At 36.7% G+C, this 19,317-nt stretch overlaps 2 protein-coding genes across 2 annotated transcripts; both read right to left on the bottom strand.

The window, feature by feature from the left end:
• Nucleotides 1-3,984: 3,984 nt before the first annotated feature.
• Nucleotides 3,985-5,046, bottom strand: LOC102621398 (two-component response regulator 24). Its single transcript, XM_025099113.2, has 3 exons — nt 4,851-5,046; nt 4,445-4,706; nt 3,985-4,266 (listed from the first exon to the last, which is right to left on the bottom strand). Exons 2-3 carry the CDS (start codon nt 4,700-4,702, stop codon nt 4,087-4,089), a joined length of 438 nt encoding a protein of 145 aa, XP_024954881.2. The 5' UTR covers nt 4,703-4,706; nt 4,851-5,046; the 3' UTR covers nt 3,985-4,086.
• A 1,148-nt stretch (nt 5,047-6,194) lies between these two features.
• Nucleotides 6,195-18,007, bottom strand: LOC102621123 (CLIP-associated protein). The gene is made up of 21 exons (XM_006480114.4): nt 17,373-18,007; nt 16,838-16,993; nt 16,679-16,741; nt 15,903-15,971; nt 15,539-15,704; nt 15,141-15,299; nt 12,850-12,947; nt 12,161-12,235; nt 12,010-12,078; nt 11,827-11,912; nt 11,627-11,744; nt 11,211-11,309; nt 10,764-11,121; nt 8,871-10,600; nt 8,613-8,711; nt 8,208-8,312; nt 8,050-8,124; nt 7,896-7,964; nt 7,690-7,758; nt 6,915-7,016; nt 6,195-6,724 (listed from the first exon to the last, which is right to left on the bottom strand). The coding sequence occupies exons 1-21, from the start codon at nt 17,703-17,705 to the stop codon at nt 6,566-6,568; spliced, it is 4,257 nt and encodes a 1,418-aa protein (XP_006480177.2). The 5' UTR covers nt 17,706-18,007; the 3' UTR covers nt 6,195-6,565.
• Nucleotides 18,008-19,317: the final 1,310 nt, after the last annotated feature.

Below are 19,317 nucleotides of genomic sequence, written 5' to 3' on the forward strand. Positions count from 1 at the left end.
CAAATAAACTCAGTGCATTAGCTATTTGTGAGTGATTTTGAGTGTGGTGTGAGTTTTTGTATAGATGATAAATACGTGAGAAGCAAAGAGTGTTGTGAGTTGTGTGTGTGTTTTATATTTTTCTTTAGGGATATTTTAGACAATGTACCACATAAAAAGGCATACTTAGATAATTTTCAAACATGGGGTATATTTAACTAAATACACTACTTTTAAGGCATATTTAATTAAAAACCCCGAGTTTAGTCCTTCCAATCGATATCATGATAGATTTTTTTCTAAATGTTCATGGTTTATATCATAAAATTCTCCATTTTTGAGCCCTTGAATTGGAGTGAAACAACAATACTACAATACACAATACCACAAAATACAACCATACCACCCAAGATCTGCAGCTTTGGGTGGGCAAAAAACACCACAAATAGATATATGGATACAACTTCCTTGACATAAACTGAAAGGATAAAAAGAACAAAGGGAGGGAAAAAAGAAAAAGAAACAATGAACTAAAGTTGAGTTTCACTAGAAAAATAGCTCATGAAAGTCATTTTTTCCGGCGAGCAAAAGCAGGTTGATGATGGCGAGAAGTAAAGAGAGAAAGAGAGAGGATTTAGTAATAAAATTTTATGAGGATGTTATTAATTGGATCAACTAATATAATTTTTTGAAATAAGTGTTAATTTGAATCATTTTACATGGGTGGAAGAGGAACAGTGCTTTAAAAGCACCCAATACTTTTTCCAAAATTAAAGGAATGTTGATTCACTTAGTAGCGCGTGAGTGGGAAAATACTAAAAAAGAAAAAATTGTAAAACAAACAATAGAGTTTGGCATTAATTTATACATCTGAAAAGATGGCATTAATTGAAATGATACACACAATGGGTCCAATTTATTATGATGGCAAGTAACAAGTTATTAAGTAGCTAAATAGTTGCGGAATCAAAGATGAAATGCGACCATTTTGCGGAATCAACCGGCTTTATGCTATTTTTTCGCATTTTCTTAATTATATGTATGTATGATTACTTGCTTTTACCGTCTCTTGCCTGTAATAGAATTTTTTTTCTTTCCTTATTTTTTGTTTGTTTCTCGACGAAACTTCTTGTTGTTTGTTGATTCTCATAACGAGATTTGCCATTTCTGCCCCCTCACCACCCTTTGGAGTTGGGATTCAAATTCTCAATGTGGCTAGACAATAATATTATATGCATCTTTATATGTAGAGAAGCTCTGTTTGCTTTGTCTGAACTCGTATGTGCGCGCGTCTAGTATGTATGTGTGTGTACAATTATTTTCAGGTTTTTTAAATGCGGATACGCTCTTAAACCTTACAATTTAAGAGAATTAAAAATTAAAATTTTTAATCTCTAAGTATGTCGCAATGACTTCCGCACTAGAAAATGAATATATAAATATACTAAGATATTATAAGAGAGATTTAAAATGTAAATTCTACTGGAATCAGAATTATCGGCTAGTTTAATAAAGATGGAAGATGATGAATAATCAATCCTTTTGTGCGTGTGTAAATATATATAGCAATAAGATGAGAATTGATCGAGGATAATTACATCTAACCTAATATCTGGATAATCAGAATAAGGGAGGCTCTATAACGTGTCTTGAGAAAAGAGTCGTTAGATATATAATTGGTAATATTTTTTCAGTTGACGATTCATGATTTTCATGGTGGCAGCAATCATCTTGCCAATTTATTACTAGACCAATATTGAGAAATAATTAATACAAAATAATAATAATAATCATAATAACAACTAAACTCTGAACACTGAACTGCATTGAATATACTAAAAAATTCTATTTGACTTTTTCGAACTCACAATTCAAAGGGAGAAATTTATTCATTTATTCGATTAAAGTAATCGAATTCACTATAAAAATTAAAATTAAAGGAACTTTAAAAAATAAGGATATACGTACTAAATAATAACTCGTACGCAATTCTTACCTACATTTTAAATAACTTTATGAATTATTTTATGAACAAGTTCAACTAACCCAAAGAAAAATGGGAATCAAGTCATGGAATTGAAGGAAGAGTATGAATGAATATGATAGAGCCATCCCCTAAATGAAAAATAATAATAATAATAACAAGAGTGATTAAAATAGTCATAAATAAATAAATGAAATAGGAGGCAACGATAGGGGTTGCTTGGGAAGGCGTGCGAACGTGGCAAGGATCCAAGCGTGCCATGTTGGCTGGTTCACCGACATCTAGGGTTCCATGCGGGTGGGGCCCCACTTATATTCGACCCTCACCCACTACTCCGTTTTTTCTGCGTGGGCTCCCGCCTCCCGGCACAATACGTCGACGGGTAATAATGGAGAAATAATAAAATTAGAGAGGTCACGACATAAAACTAAAAAAATGTATAATTTAGGGTATTAGCGTAAATTTATATAAATATAGGTTAATGTCATGAAAAAGGCCTTATATTTTCTGAAATCTTTGCAATGATTAGAAAAAATATTGAATAATCTGAGTGTAATATATTAACCATTAGAACTTGAACATATATATGATCAATGTACATGATACGAGATGTTATTAGTTTGTCGCTTTCCATCCTTATCTTTGGCTGCATATTGCAAAATTCAAATTAATTGGCGTCACCCGTTAGACATGTTTAGATCATTATTCAAGTGGCGTGAAAATGACTTGTCAATGAAATACATAACAAAGTCCAAGTGAAAGGGTCAACATCGGCAATAATAAACAGCAAAACCTTTCGTTTTATTTATGAGTCATGTTAAGTTTACAACCCAATTCAATTGGAAGGTAATCCCTTCAATTGGCCTAGCTCTCCGAATTATTTACTCATATTTGATCTTGTTTAATTAATTTTCGGTCATCGTAAGTACCCATAAGGTGCTGGAGAAATTCTAAAATATATAAGAATTTAAAAGTATCATGTCAGTCATACAATAAGTAAATAATATTATGATATGTGTATATTTATTTTTAAAAAAAATTATTATAAGTGTGGTGCTTATATTAAATTCAACTACACATATCATGCATGCACAGAAGTATTTTAAAATTTCTCTAAGCTGCTGATGCCTGTTACTTGAAAATGAGGCAGACAGGAGTCAGCAACATGAGGATCCGTAACGTTTTTACTTGTTAAGGGAAGGGTTAATATAGATTTGTTTTTACAGCACCTTGGACTGACCTCTTGCTGTTGACCTGTTTGTATCAATCGTTTAATTGAACTATACGATGATGCAAGCGTCATAGGAAAAACGAAACAGAAGAAAAGAGAGAATATTAAACTGCAGAGAAAAATTTTATCCAGCCGAATGGAAGTTCTAATGAATTACAAGCTTTCCCTCCTATGTTATGTAGTCTCACATCAAACTTGAGATGGTAAAAATGATCATCGCTGCTAATTCAGTGTTCATAGCGTAATATAAGGGATAGAAACATATAATTTAGAATAAATAATTAAATACAAAAAAAAAAAGTTTATTTTGATTAATTTGTAATTTTAAAAAACATATTAACTTTGCCGAGAAACTGCAAAATAATTAAATTGGGCCAAGTCGGCACCCAGACGGAGCGGCCCAATTTTGTGGAGGTGTCACAGAAGAGGTGGTTCGAAGATCTATCAGAAATTCATAATTTAGGTACCAATAAAGTGTTGGCTCCACTGGCAATGGAGTCCCCTTAAGTGGTTTGACTGGGTTTGCTCCCCAGTTCGAGTCGCAGGGAAGTCGCCTTTGTTGGGAGAACTTGTGCCTCCCGGTTCGAGCGGGGACTTCTAGTCTGGGTTGTGGTACGGGCTTAAAGGTGCCTCCCACAGTTGGGGCCCTTCCCAGGATACCTCGTGATTAATATCAAAAAAAAAAAAAAGAAATTCATAATTTAGGTTACTTGTATTTGCATGAGTTCACTTCTGTTGTATTTTTTTTTTTTTTTCAATTACAGTTTCTAAAATGCAATGAAAAAATATATATTTTTTAATAATAAATTACATTACATCAACATGGGCTATATGGTTGGCTATATTGAGCTTACAACTCGCACACAAGTTAGTACATGAAAATAAAATTTGATCAGCCGCTGTGGTTGCTGATCTTATGCAAAATGGAGACAATCTTATCAGCTGTCAACGGCTTCTCATGGTAATCATCCAAACCTGCTTCCATAAACTCTTGCTTTTCACGTTCCAGAGACCGCGACGAGACGCCTGCAATCGTGCTATGAATGCCCATTGCCCTCAGCTTCCTCGTTGCCTGTTACACAAGTTAGGCACGTACGATGCTTATCAGGTGCGGACGCCTCTAAGTTACGGGTGCTTGTAATGGAAACCAACTATCCGTACCAACAGAATATATACTTGGAATGGAAATATACATTGACAGTTACTATCAAATAAAATAGATGTAGATATAATAATAATAATAATAATACCTCAATGCCATTCATGACAGGCATATCCATGTCCATCAAAATGAGGTCAAAATATTGGCCTGAAGAATGGACGTCAACAGCTTCTTTGCCATTCACCGCCACCTGATTTTCGATGCCAAGATCTTTTAAAAGCCTGTGGTGGATGGCTCGGATGACCATGTTGTCATCTACAACGAGAGCTGTTATTTTCGGACGATGACGGTGATTCATTTTTGTTCCCAGAATTTCCTTTTCCGGAGCTTTCATGCTGCCGCCCATTTCCCTGAATAAGTATTATAATAATTACAGATAAATGATATAAAGCTTTTAATTTTTTTGGGTAGAAAAATTAATAATAATATAATCTAACTTGAAGGAGGAGAAGGAGGAGGAGGAGGAGGAGGGGATGTAATGTACTACTGCTAACCAGAGTGAAAACTTGGTGTTGTGAGAGAGCCAGAGAGAGGAGAATATGTTGAGACAGGTGGCAGTGTGAAATGCGAGTGATTGTGGGGGACGATTTAATTTTTTCTGGTTTAAAAAGGAGGCTTCACTGTGAGAGTATGAAAAAACAGGCAAGTGAGGATGCTGAGATATTGAGCGAATCTCACTCTTGGATTGTGTTCAATATCACACAAGATCTAATGAATGTGATATTTTCCATTTTCGAGCATAACCACATTTAAGATATCCCGCTGAGATCTTTCAGATTTTTGCCGTATTTCATTGCCGTGTTTGATTATCTCTTTAATGCTTGATTTACATGTGCCGCCTGATTTGCTTGTCTTTTCTTTCTTTTCTCGTCATTTTTTCTTTCCGGATAAAAAATTCAACTCTAATATCTATCTTTTTCTTATTTTCTTTACTTAATAAAGAAATAATATCAGCTAATTAATTGGCAAATCTGATGCATAATTTGAAACCAGTGGGCGACTTTAAACTTAATCATCAAGCATAATGTAATCTACTTTAAAGAAATTATCCAAGACGTTCAAGAAAGTAAATAAAGATCGAGAACATTAATGCCGGCTTAGTACCGTAAATTTTACCTTCCCCAAAAGAGGGGGAAAAAAAAAAAGGTACTGTAAATTTTACAAGTGATCACGATCGAAATCTTCTTCAACTTTTTCCTCAGCTTAGAAAGTAAATAAAGATCGAGAACATTAATGCCGGCTTAGTACCGTAAATTTTACCTTCCCCAAAAGAGGGGAAAAAAAAAAAAGGTACTGTAAATTTTACAAGGGATCACGCTCGAAATCTTCTTCAACTTTTTCCTCAGCTTAGAAATCTAAGTGACCTCAGCGTACTTTAACCGGCCCTGTGTCGGTGTCGGTGTCTAGCAAGTGTTGCAACTATCTTCTTTTTCATCCATCGTTTTTTTTTTTCGGCCAAATAAATGAAGAATGACCAGCAGCGCTTCCAAAATTTAGAATAATTTTCCCTCTTTAAAGTTGAATCTGACTGAACCCTCCAATCTTCAGAAAGAAAGGACTTCCCAAGATTCGGTTCATTGTGAAAGCGCTGCTGGGATTTGAAGATTCTTTATACTAGCCCCCTGAAGAATGCTCCTACATTTCTTGCTCCTCTAAGAACCGTCTACTTTCTCTCATACGCAAGCTAGTAAGCTACGTCAGCTTGAAGCAAACGAACATCCCCCCCCCCCCCCCCCCCCACCCACCCCCCCCCCCCCCCCCCCCTCCCCACCTCCTTTTTTTTTGTCCCAGCCTCGTGTATCCAACAGATAAAAATAAAATGCCATAACATAGCGACCGAAGAAGTACACTTCCTTTAACGCATAGCAGGTTGAAAATATAACAAATGATGGGATATTTTTCCAAACCATACTTGCTCTTCTACATGTAACAGATACTAGTATTCAGATGTTCATTACAACACGGGCATAATATGCAATGCCATCTTTATCTTGTTTCCCCACGAAAAAGCATTCTCCCGCCAAACACCACAAACAGACACAGGGAAAATGAAAATATTAAAAAGAAAATCTAAGCGAAACAAAATGAACTTACAAGGAAATTAAAAAAAAAAAAAAACCCCAGAATGTATTCACACAATATACAAATACACAACAAAGAATAAGCCAACACCTCAAAACCACAGTATCTTTCTGAAAGAACCAGCTCCTCATTGGCTTGCATCAATGGTGGTACCTGTCCTAGCCTGTGAGATCCGATTAGCATATATGGTTACCAACCGCAGCTGTGTACTGTTAAGCCTCTCCAAGTATGGCAAAAATGCTTTCCCCAGCATAATATAAATATCCACTAAACAGAAAACCACAGTCTGCACCATCCACCAACATACATCAAAACAAAGCCCAAAGTCAATTACACGGAAAAAGAAAGAACAAAATAGTAGCATGAGAATATTATGTACTTCAAGACATGAGAAATTTACTCCGACCTGATTGCCGACAAAAACGTAAACTCAAGAAAAAGAAAATTCATGAACTAGATACAAATATAATAAGTACCTTGCGAACGTCTGCACTCTGGTTTCCAAAGGCTTCAAATAGAGCGGGCAGAAATGACGGCAACTGGGCCATCAACTCCTCCTGTGAGAGCCGCCCCACAAGCTGAAAAAAGAAATAAATAGCTCAGCTATATAATTGTTGATTGCACATAGCAACATGCTTTCAAGTGAATATACATCATGCTTCATCTGTTTCTTCTGTAAATATAGCCCATTTAGCAAGGATCACAAATTTCTTTTACTAAGCAACCAAATGATAAAAGATCAATCCCCTATAACAGACAAGTCTCTAGAATATCATTATCAACTAATCCAAAAGACCACCTATCTCATAATTCTGCTTAAAAAAATGCCGAACATGAAAATAACCCATTAACAAACTAATCTACAAAAATTTCCATACCCTAACGCAATGACAGACAGATTCGCAGTCAATATAATTCTAACCACCAAAAAGATTTTAGAAGGCCCAAATGGCAAGCAAAATGTGATTGAGCCTAGTGCATAAACTTGAAAGAGACAACCTTTCAAGTTATTATTTTAATCCCTTTCATGATTGCCATTCAACTATTTCTCTAATTCTATACCTTAGCATAAACCAAAAATTCAGAACACAACAATTCTATACAATCCTAGTACAAAATACCATGCTCAAGAGCAAATGGCTTTCTGCTGAGTAAGGCACGAAAAAATGCACTAAATTAATATACCTTCATGGAAAGATACATATTCCAAAACTAAAACATTCAAATTTCAATAAGTGATCAGGAAAATACCTTTGTCAAACAGTTTATGCAAGTTACAAGAGTTTTCTCATCTTCGGTTACCAATAAAGGGACAATAACCTGGAACAGCAGCAATGCACAGCAACATTCATCATAATTACATTGAAATAAAGAGAGAAGAAAGCCAAACATTTTTTTTTCCTTCCATGGTATTAGAAGAAGATAAAGCTAATGAGAGAGAATTCTCAGTCACATACACTTAAACATCTGAATGGGTCATATTGAGACAACACGACAGTCAAGCAGTGCTCAGCTTCATTTGAAACCTAAACACGCATAAGAAAAGGTTGAGACACCTAGCTTAAGGCTAGAATAATAATCAAAATAACTAGTTGAAGGAAAGTAAATTACTTTGGGAACAGCATCCTTGGTAACATGAAGCAGCTTCTCAATTACTATCTCGACAGAATCTTCCATGACATCTTTCTGTAAGCGTGACAAAAAGGAAAAAATTTACTTAAGGAAATCATTGGACAAAAAGGAAAACGAACATATTAATATGCACAGACCTGATTTTTTAGCATTTCATTGATCAATGAAAGGGCAACCTCCCGAACTGAGGAATCAGCATCATCTAACACCTCAAGTACTGCTGTCAAAATTTGATTAAAGTACTGCAAATATATAAAAAAGGAAAAAATAGACATTAACATATATTTGCATTTAAATTGAAATATAGCCTAGCAGAAGAGACTGCTCATGGACAAATATTGTACCAATTCACAAAATGACTAACATGACAGATTTTAGAAGTTAAATGAATGGCATTAAAAATAGATATTTAGCCTGAAGATGGAAAAAGATATATTTATCTAATAGAACTTCGTAAACACACAAGCACATCCATCTGCATCACTTGTGTGAGTGCATGTGCACACATAGTTAAAATTTAAAAGAGTGGAAACTGATCATGCCTTGGTCCAAATTGAATGATCATTGGCCACAGAAGCTTTAATTAGTTGCTGAAGTGCACCATGCTTACTCGTAGGGCTTCCATCATTCCCATTGCACATCTACAACAATAGATAAAAATCCCTGATCAGGTGTAGTTCTACCGAAACATATTGTCAAACATTTTGAGAAGTTTATTATTTATTTTTTCGGTTTCCTTTACAAAGATTTTCGGACACCTGCCAAATACAGAAGGATGTTTATGATGTTATGGAGCTCACCAGATGAAGAATTTGGGGGATGCTAGGTCCAGCATCTGTCAATGAGTTAGTCTTTATGGCTGACGGTTTATGATGATTAAGGTCCAACTCAGGTGGAATTTCATTATTATGCCCAGCACCTTCAGAGACCTCTAAATGGTCCCTAAGACCATTAATGTCTATACGTGGTGTGGAGAATCCCTCCAAGTATGTGTTTGAACCAGTCAAATCCTTAGTTTTGGAGCTAACATCAGCATTTGCACCAGTCTCAAAGTTTTGATATAAGTTCTCCTTAGTTTCATCAGATATCGCATGCCCCATACTGCCTGTCATGAGGTTTGATTCTTGCATAGAACTCCATTTCCTGCCACCATCACTGTCAATGGAACCAGAGGAATACCTTCCAAAGTAATGACTCTTTTTGGAGGCAACAGCATATCCTTCTTCTGAAGAGGTTCCAACAACATCAGATGGGTCATAAGAAGACTTGAGACGCTGTCGCTCTTTCTTGCTCTGCAAATAGTTCATTAGATCAACCTCAATACGAGGAGTGTACTGTTTAAGGGCTCGTCTCAAGGAATTTTGTTCTTCAACAGATAAACTAAGAATAAAATTAAGCACAGCAGTCGAATCATAGTGGGTGTAGACAGATATAATACATGTAATAGCTGCTTCCTTAAGCTTGGTATTTTTATCATGGACCAATGGTGTGAGCTTCGCAAGCCATAACTTCAAGATGCCAAGATTACCAGATCCTTCAGAATTCATAGCATGTTTGTTCAAGGAACTTATAGCAAACTCAATAACAGCCAATTTGGCCTTTGGTGACCGCTGCTCATCTAGTGAACGTAGCAAAGCAGGCAAGAGAGAATCTACACTATATGTTTTGCTTACAATGTCCAAAGTTGTTGAGCATGGTTGCCTAACTAACTCCTTTGGATCAATTAGCCGAGAGAAAACATGGGGTAAAATCCTTTCCATATAACTCTCAAAAGGCTTGCGGCAAGATGGGATAATATCCGCAAGTGTGGAGAGAGCTGCCTGGGCAACCTTATGGTGGGGATCATCCAAGTGCTGGAAGAACAACTTCATTACCTTCTCGAAATTTTGAATTACCTCCTGAATACCTTTGGGGCCTTGCTGCAGCAATGACCTTAGATAATTAAAAGCAGCAACCCTGGCACACCAGTCAGAGCTTGGACTGAGCCCTTCACTCAGAGCATCACTAAGAGAGGCTGGCCCATCTGTGTAATTAGACATCTCCCCAAGTTGCAGCTGGCTATCATCAAAACTCTTCCTCCTACTCGCCGACATCCGCCCAGTTCCATGCTTTCTTAAGAGCGGCCTCTGAAAATTGGGAATGTAACTATTATGTGAATCCCTAAAATTTCCATCTTTATAAGAGGCGTCCAAATATTGCCTGTCAATGTGTGGATTGACAAAACGCCTAGCTTCCCTCATGTCATTCTCTTCAACAGAAACTCTTTCTTGTAGCTTTTCAGAACCCCTTCTAGTTGAGTATGATGAAAGTGATGACAAAGACTCTGTATTGCTGTGATATGATAATTTACCAGAATCTTTGGAAGCTTGAATTTGAGTAATGATATCAGACAATACCATGCCACCATTGCGGTTACTGCCCTTATTCAAACCAGAGGTTGTTGATTCCACCATAAAAGCATTTGTGTCATCATTAGAAGCTGGAACCACAGCGGGGAATGGCGGATCACGAGATGATGGAGGGTCAACTCCTGCACTAGGGGGCAATAAGAAACAAAAATTTAGCCGCTCATAGTGATATAAACTATGACTCACTCAGTATTCCAATAATGAGTAATCACTGTGTCATTGAATGAGGTAAAAGCTGATTCAATGCATCAGAAAAAATATCAAATAGACGAAACCATTTTATACCTAGATCCAAACTAGATGACCGGAGAGTTGAAGGATTCTGTTTGTCAGATATTTCCAAACCTCTGAGCATGCTTTCAATTGCACTAACTTTCTGTTTGCTTGCGTTCAGCACACTTTCAAGACTACGTTCAGTACCTTTATTAAGGGACTTTGCTTGTGAGAGAAGCAGCCCAGAGGAGAGGGAAGCCCCTGAGGATAAATTTGAACTTCTGTCCATTGCAACAATAGCTGAAGTTCCATATCCAGAGAGGTTGGAAGCCGTTGATGTTTGAGAGGTAAATGACAAATGTGCACCTCTATCTCTGACAGAAGGAGAAGCATGGCGCCTATGCATCCCCCCATCCTCTTCATTTATTATCTGTTTCAAAAGCACAACCCCTTTAAACTATTGTCTTGGCATGAAAGAATGTAAAACCACATTCTTCGGAGAGGGAAAAAGCAAAATACTCTTTGAATGGCAGGATCAAAGGATGAAAATAAGCGGCGGGATCGCTCTGGCCAAGTTTTTGCAAACATTCTGTAGCACATTCTTGCAGTCGATCGCACCTGTTAAGTGTCAAGAATATAATAATCAAACAAAAAATAAACAACGTTCCAATTGGTATACAAGAGAACCCCCAGTCAATAGTTGGAAAACTCCACCCTCACAATGAAAACATCTAAAAAGAAAAAGAATGAAACTGGGACAATCAGAACCATAAACATAAACAAAAAGCCAAACTTTAAGAAATGCAGACAAGATCAACCCCAAAAAACAAGGCACACCACATTCAGTGCACAAAGTAAGTCAAAACACACTGAGACCAAATGCAGGTCCTCGTGCACCAAAACCAAGGAATAAAATAAATTCTCAACATAAGCACCTCGCTCATTGCATCTGCAACACAACACCTAATGAGATCTTCGTATAAATCTGCAGATCGCTGTATTTCTGGTGCATCAGGCCAATGTTCTAATACTAACAGTGCATATTCACAACACCTGCAATAACCCAAAAAACAAAGTAATTCAAATTAACATCACAAAAACTGCATCACAAATCAAAAATTCAAAAAGGCACAACCTTGCACGGAGTACTGCATTCCGATCATTCTTCGCACAATCAGCAATACGTGGAAGGACACGAACAGCTTTGCAATTCCGTAACATCTAGATATAAAAGAGGTTATGTTAAGACAAACATTTAAAACAGAACAAGTAGACCAACATGAATAAATTATCTGAATATTTAAGCAAAAACAATTACCGTTTTGATGCAGTTATCTGAAGATTCTGCAATTACAAGTACAGTGATCACAACCAACTTGAAAAGAACCTGATTATCATATACGTAAAATTAACAAAATGATTTGAGCAAAATAAAATAGCAATAACTAGCAAGAAAATGATAAACTTACAGGAATGAACATCTCAGCACATGCCTCAAAGTCCCCCAAGAGCTCCTTGGACAAAAAGCATAATAGATGACATGCCTAGAAAAATGAGAAGCCAACTTAGCAATCACTACACTTACAGCCACAAAAGTGTCTAGCAGGGATTGGAAAATAACGCTATGACCAATAATTCAGCCATTCCAAAGTCCAAACTCCATATGCTCCCCATTCCAATGTTCCAACGAAAAGAATAGAATACAGCATAAACAACCAGCATTCCGAATTGTCTTCTTCATATTATGGTAAAGCAGTTACAATACGCATCCTTTTAGAAACATTTTGACCAAACAAGCTTTTAGTAATGTTATCCGTAAACTTTACACAATGTCCAAGTGTTTTCATATTCTAAACAGTAAATTAATGTGGAAGAGAAGAATAAGTTTCTGCTCATTTTTGTCTCAAGCTTTATGAAGGCAATGTCATCACTAAAACAAGAACACCATCACAACTATAACAAGAACACCATCCCAATATTGCTAAGCTTTCTGACAAGTACAAAACCAGTGTCCAGTGACCAATAGCAAGAAGGAACAGCCTCAAGGTATAAAGAAAGGAAAGCTATAAAATCATTAAAAGTACCAAATAGAGGATAAACGGCGTCAAAAAAGGACCCTAAAATTGAGCCCTTATAGAATCAAGAAAACATGACACACCTGCTTAACAATGCTAGACCTTCGATCAGATAATTGTGTGCTTAAAGGGCCGACAAGTTGTTTCAATAGGCCCCGGAAACATGGATGGTCAGCAGCACCTGATAAGAAAAGATTAGTTGGTACAATTTAACAACATCTCTTCCTCAAACAGAAAGTACACCAATCCATGGAGTATGTAAAATACATCAGCACCATTCAATTAACGAAATCTCAACCAACTTATTTAGGCAATTACAGAACTAGTAATTGCTAATGCATACCCATGACTGGTCCAAGGATGACATTGCAAACTATCTCATAATTCAAAATAAATGCATGAACAGAATGGCATAAAAAGCACAACAATAACCATCTAAATCATTAAAATAATATTATGCACTGAGTTGCCACAAGTCCAGTACCCTATTTTTTGTCATATGCAAGGCATAACAACCAAAATGAGAGGTATACAGTAGGGATATCAGAAAAAAGAAAAAGAAAAGGGAAAACTGAAGATATACTAGAAAGTGAAAGATAGAGGATGGAACAGAAAAGGAAACAAAATCAAAATTGATCAACTGAAAAAGGAACCCCACAAACCAAGCTACCAACTACCACTCTTGTTCTTATTTGTGGAAAAAATTTATTACGCACGAATAAATGTTTCAGCAGTTGATAACTGAGTTCATTAACTGTTACTAAGGGTGGGCAAAATCGGGTTCGGATCGAGTTTCGGGTAGGTCGGGTTGGATAAAAATTAATCTGAATACAACCCAAACTTATGACCCAATCCGATCCGATCCGATCCGATATATATTCAGATCGGACCGGGTAAAAAAATCGGATTAACTTCGAATAGAATCGGGTTCGGATTATACGGATCGGGCTAATATACCATCAATTCCAACTCCAAGTGTCAAACTCTCAAAGGCAAAAGCTTCGGATCAAAACTCAAGGGGGTAGGGAAACTCGGGGCGGGTACTGGAATCGGTTTGCACTTGCAGCAGTGGGTTGGGTGGCAATAGATCAGGTGGCATCAGATCGGGTAGCAGCAAATCTTGCGAACGTGCGGCAGCAGACTGGTCGGCGGTGACCATGACCGCGATCCATGAAGAGAGTTCTTGACTTCTTGTTCTTGAGATGTGCATGTGCCGTGTGTGTGAACCGTGACTGTGAGGGGGCGTCGAGAAGGCTGTGGCTGCTGCTGTCGGTCGACGGCGTGCTGTGAGTGTGAGGGAGGCTGCGATTGATCTGTGAGGCAGTGAGCGTGTAACTTGAGTTGTGTGTGTTTTGCCGTTTTGTGTAATGTGATTGTGTATTGTGTAATTTGATTTGTTTGTGTGTGGTGTATGTGTAATTTGATTTGTTTGTGTGTGGTGTGTGACTGTGTGGCGTGCGTGTGTTTGCTGTTCATTTTTTTTAATTTTAATGCAACCCGATCAGTTTTTCGGATCGGATCGGGTTTAGAGAAATTCATCCGATCGGGTTACATTAACCACCCGATCCGATCCGATCCGAACCCGAAATTTTTTGGATCGGTTCAGGTCAGGTCGGGTCGGGTCGGGTATTTTGCCCACCGCTAACTGTTACATTGCAGTTGAAAATAACTGAAGAGGGAAAATAAAGGAAACAATGTCAAAGAGCTCAAAAAATCTTAAGGCATGGAAAATCAATCTTGCAAAATAGGGTTCTATAGTTCATGGCATTTTACAACTAAAACAGAAGTCCAACACAAGTTGTATAGCTTAAAGCTCGGGACAGACAGACAGGGACATGAATTTTCAGTTTCCAAATATATCTGTAACATTAGTCAAAACATTCTTATATTCATCTTCTATCAGGCAACTGAAACAGACTTCATATAATGCTTAATTACCTTATGGTAGCCCATAGCCTATAACCATAAAAATCATCATCTATTTGACAATACATGCAGTATCATAAGATGTTTTATTTTCATTGTCATCAAAATATATTGACGCATGTCAGATTTATGACCAAACAAATAGACTCCCACCAATTTGTCAATCACTTTCCAACCAATCCAAGCATAGTTGTCACTGGTAAAATTCAAACATTATTTCACACAATATTACTTCAAATTAAAAATAAAATATTCAAAGTAAAATTATAACACCTCTATTGGACTTTATCCATATTTTCTTGGCTCCTCTAGGCTCCAAGTTTCCATTCAATTACCAAGAGATGTTTCTACCACCAAATGGTACACATATACATTTAAAAAAACTTTGAATATCATATTTTAACAGCAAAAAGTTAACACAAACAAATAGAGCAAAGGGGTCACAAACCTCCCAAGACAAGGCCTTCGACTCGCTGCATTGCAGCAATGCGAACAGACCAATCTTTATCAGGTACAAGGGTAGAACCAATTTTCTCAAATTCCCTAATAAGCTCCTTTTCAGAGTATACTTTTATAGGCTCTATGAGTTTTTCTGTTATGTCTTCACCTGAAGAGAATAAAAGCAAAAAAGTATCACCAAGCAAACCATCACAGACTTCACTAATATTATAGCACAGCAAGTATAATGTCCTTGCTAACATCACAGATGTAAAAACTGAAAACATTTATTAAATCTTTCGGTCAAGATTTGCCAGAGAAGAATGCTGGAAAACCCGGGAACCTTGTTTACAAAATTCAACGAGTTACTAAATAGCATCAATGTATTAGAGTTGAATCAATGCCAACCTCCAAAAAGAGACGTTTCCCTTGTAGAACTCTTGGCCTTTGGACTACTTTTCTTGGGGTTAAAGCTTGCAGTCTTTATCTCTAAAGCAGCAAAGGTATTAGGAAGTCCATCTGAAGAGCGAATTTGTGGTTGAATCCTCTCCAGCCTGGCATTAATATCTTTCACCTGTAGCCATAAATTGTGTTGTAAAATTTGTTTAGAAAAGAAAAGAGAGATTGAAATTTTTCTCTTCGTTTCAGTAGGCAATGCAACATTAAAATATGTACAATGATACTTCATACAATAACTGCATCTGCAATTAAAGCAGAACAAAACAAGAAAATCATTGCTCCCAGAAGAAATTACTCTTAGCTAGATACTCACCATGGAGTTGGGAAGATTATGGCGATGAAGTTCATCACGGAACTGAGGTCCAGCATGGGTATACATCTCCTGACACACATAAAAAAAATAAATAAATAATCAAATTAACAGGGTTAGAGGTCTATTCCAAAAATTTAGTGAATATGAAAATAAACCAGAAATCTCTATAAGGCTATAAGCACTTATACTGTTATGCAAGGAAAGAGGCTATCATATAATGAACCTTCCACTTAGCAAAGCACTAGTGACTTCGCTTACTCAGCATTCGTTAAAACTTCCAAGTCAGATATAGTAATGATTCATCTTCTATTAACAGTATCTACTCCAATGAAGATCATATAAGCATACCATTGCATTTGTTCACAAATGAGTTAATGAGGTTCATAATATTAATTATATTATTTTACAGATCAATCATTAAGAAATTGATGAGGCATGATCTTGAAGACAATCTCCAAAACTAAGCCTCAAGTCACAGAATATAATTTCAACCTTAAAAAGACTTCTTTCTTCTGTCAATGAAGGTAATTTCAGAGCAAGGATGAAGGTGCAACTCTAAAGAGGCAAAAGACATAAAGATACAGAAGAGGCCATAGGTGCAATCTCACAACTCAAAAAGAAGTCCCATTGAGGCCATAGGTGCAATCTCACAACTCAAAAAGAAGTCCCATTGAGGCCATAGGTGCAATCTCACAACTCAAAAAGAAGTCCCATTACCTATTCTACAATAAGTTCAATGGAGAATGTAGTTAAAGCACAGAATCTGTTCTACTAACCTCAATGCACAGTATAGCTGCTTCCCTGACACCGGGATTTGGATCATTCAACATCTGCAAAATCTGAAAATTGCAGAGTACTTGTATTAGTTCAAAACATAAAAGCAATCAAAACCTACAAAATTTTGTGTTCTAATCAAGAAATATTGATTATCATACAGGAGGAAGAATAGCTCGCTGAAGAGTAAGCTCAGTAGCAGAAAAAAGACCAATTGCTGAAGTGACAGTTCGCGCAAACTCTTCTCGTACTCTCCAACTTCTATGCGTCCAGGCATAAGAGCCTGCTCTTTCGACAATAATCGTAGGAGAAGAAACCTGCAACAGTACATTATTCTAAGCCACTCTTTCATATTCCTTATTACTTCCAGTGCCATATAACATAAAATAAAACCAAAATCAAAATTAAGATTAATTTCTAAGCTTGCAAAATGGTTTTTAAGTCTGCTGTGAGAAACAAGTGTTAATAATTAATCAATTTGGCAGCGTTAAATTCATTTGATTGTCTAAACAGAAAATGTTAAAGACAATCACAGAGCTTGCTTACCATCAATAGTTCCATTTAAGCGAAAAATAACTGAAATTAGAGTAATTATTAAACTTATTAATGTTGTGAAGGCCATTAAGCAGAAAAAAAAAAGTAACTGTTTTTTTTCCCCTTAAATAACAATAAATTCAACTGAAAATACAAAATTACCTCCATGAGAGTGAGCAAGAGGCGCCTAGCAGCATCACGGACGGGTTGTTTAGCGTCACCCAATCGCTCGACGACAGCCGGCACAAGAGCGTTGAAATGCAGCTTAAAGTGCTCACCGGAAAGCACGGCAGCGGAGGCAAGAGACTGAAGCGCGCCTTGAGAAACCTTAAAGTTGTTGTCCTTCAAGAGATCCAAGCAGCAATCGACGAGCGACGTCACTTCGGCACCAGTGAGACTCTTTCTAGAAGCTTCTAGAAGTTGGTGGAGACGCTCCACTCCGGCCATCCGCTCTTTAGTGTCCTTCGCGCGTGCCAGTTCCAGCGCCTCCTCCATTTTAGCCTCGGATCTGGAGCCACGCGCCTCAGATCTAACCAATTACGGAACCAAATTCACACCGCAAAACAGAGAGTGAGAAATGTGCTTGTCCAATTGACGCTAATTTATACGGAGATTTTATTAATTAAGTGAAATTAAATCGAATTTTGTAGGTGGTGAAGTGAGAGTGAGAGGGAAATGTTGAAACTAAGAGAGAGAGAGAATTAGCGGAGAAGTGCCGCTTAATTTAGAGAACTAGAGAGAGAGAGAGTAAAGGTGGTGGTGACTAGAATTGACGGAGGAGATGATGAGAGTATGTGGTTGGAGGGGGGGGGGGGGGGGGGTTGGGTAATTCACCCACTGGTTTCGAATTAAATTACGGGATGTGCCACTGTTGGTGTTGATAGTACGCTGGTACAGTGAGTAGTAAGATAACATCTCATAACAGTATGAATGTGACGGGATATATTTATTGTGCGTCCGGTTTTTATTATTAGTTGAGTTTAATTGACACTTCTCTGAGGGTTTGTCGGGCGGATTTGCTTTGCCCCGCTTTGTTTATTTAGATATATTAATTGTATTTTTTAGAACTATATATTTAAGGAAAATGAAGATAGGGATGGTAAAAATCTCCACGGGGATAGGTATCTTCGGGAATTTTTTTTATTCAGGGAGGGTATGGAAATAATTTCATATCTAATTTCTTATTCGGGGAGGGGACGGGGATGAGGTGGAATCCTCATCCCCTACCCATTTCCCCATTTTAATTTTTAATTTTATTTTAATTTTTTAAAATTACTAGTAAATAAATAATAAAATTATAAATATTGATAAAAATAAAAAATATCAAAATATTTATATTATTAAACTTTTAGGCCTAATTAACTAATTAAAGTCCTAAATTTTTATTTAGGACATTAAAAAGATCGAGTAGATTCTATTAGCACAACATTTTTTTTAATTTTAATATTCTTTAAATATTTTAAACTTAAATCTATTTTTATTTATTTTTAGATGTTATAATTGCCCACAGCGAATCACAATTTTAATATCTAATCTAATCTAATCTAATATTTGCTTTTGATTTGCTCCGATTTAACTATTGTGTTGTAAAGGGAATAGTTCACATTTATAAAGTGCCCACGCCACCATTGAAAAAGTTAATTTTGAATCTAAATTCGATTTTATTTGTAACAATTTTGTATTAAACTATTAATTTGTTCATGATAGTTTGTAAAAGAAATTTGTATTTCTTGCATGTTGCGTTACTTACTAATTTAATGTATGTGACTTTTGTAATAGATATTAATGTAAGATATATTTCGAACTTTACTTTTATTTGAATTTTTTATTTTAATATGATTAACTCAAAATTGAAAAAAAAATGTATTAGTTATTCGGGGATCGGGGACCCTCGGGGATCCCCTGTTATTATTCGGGGAGGGGATGAGGATTCTCTCAAGTAATTCTGACGGGGACGAGGAGGGAACGGGGACATACGCAAAATATCGGGGATGGGTACGGGGAGATCGATCCCCTCCCCTCCCCTCCCCATTGCCATCCTTAAATGAAGAGGTTGAAGTATTTAAGAGAGAATATCATTGTTTATGATCTTACGGAAGTAATTAGC

Source organism: Citrus sinensis, chromosome 3 (genome assembly GCF_022201045.2).
Source record: "Citrus sinensis cultivar Valencia sweet orange chromosome 3, DVS_A1.0, whole genome shotgun sequence".
In the NCBI taxonomy this organism is placed as follows: Eukaryota; Viridiplantae; Streptophyta; class Magnoliopsida; order Sapindales; family Rutaceae; genus Citrus; species Citrus sinensis.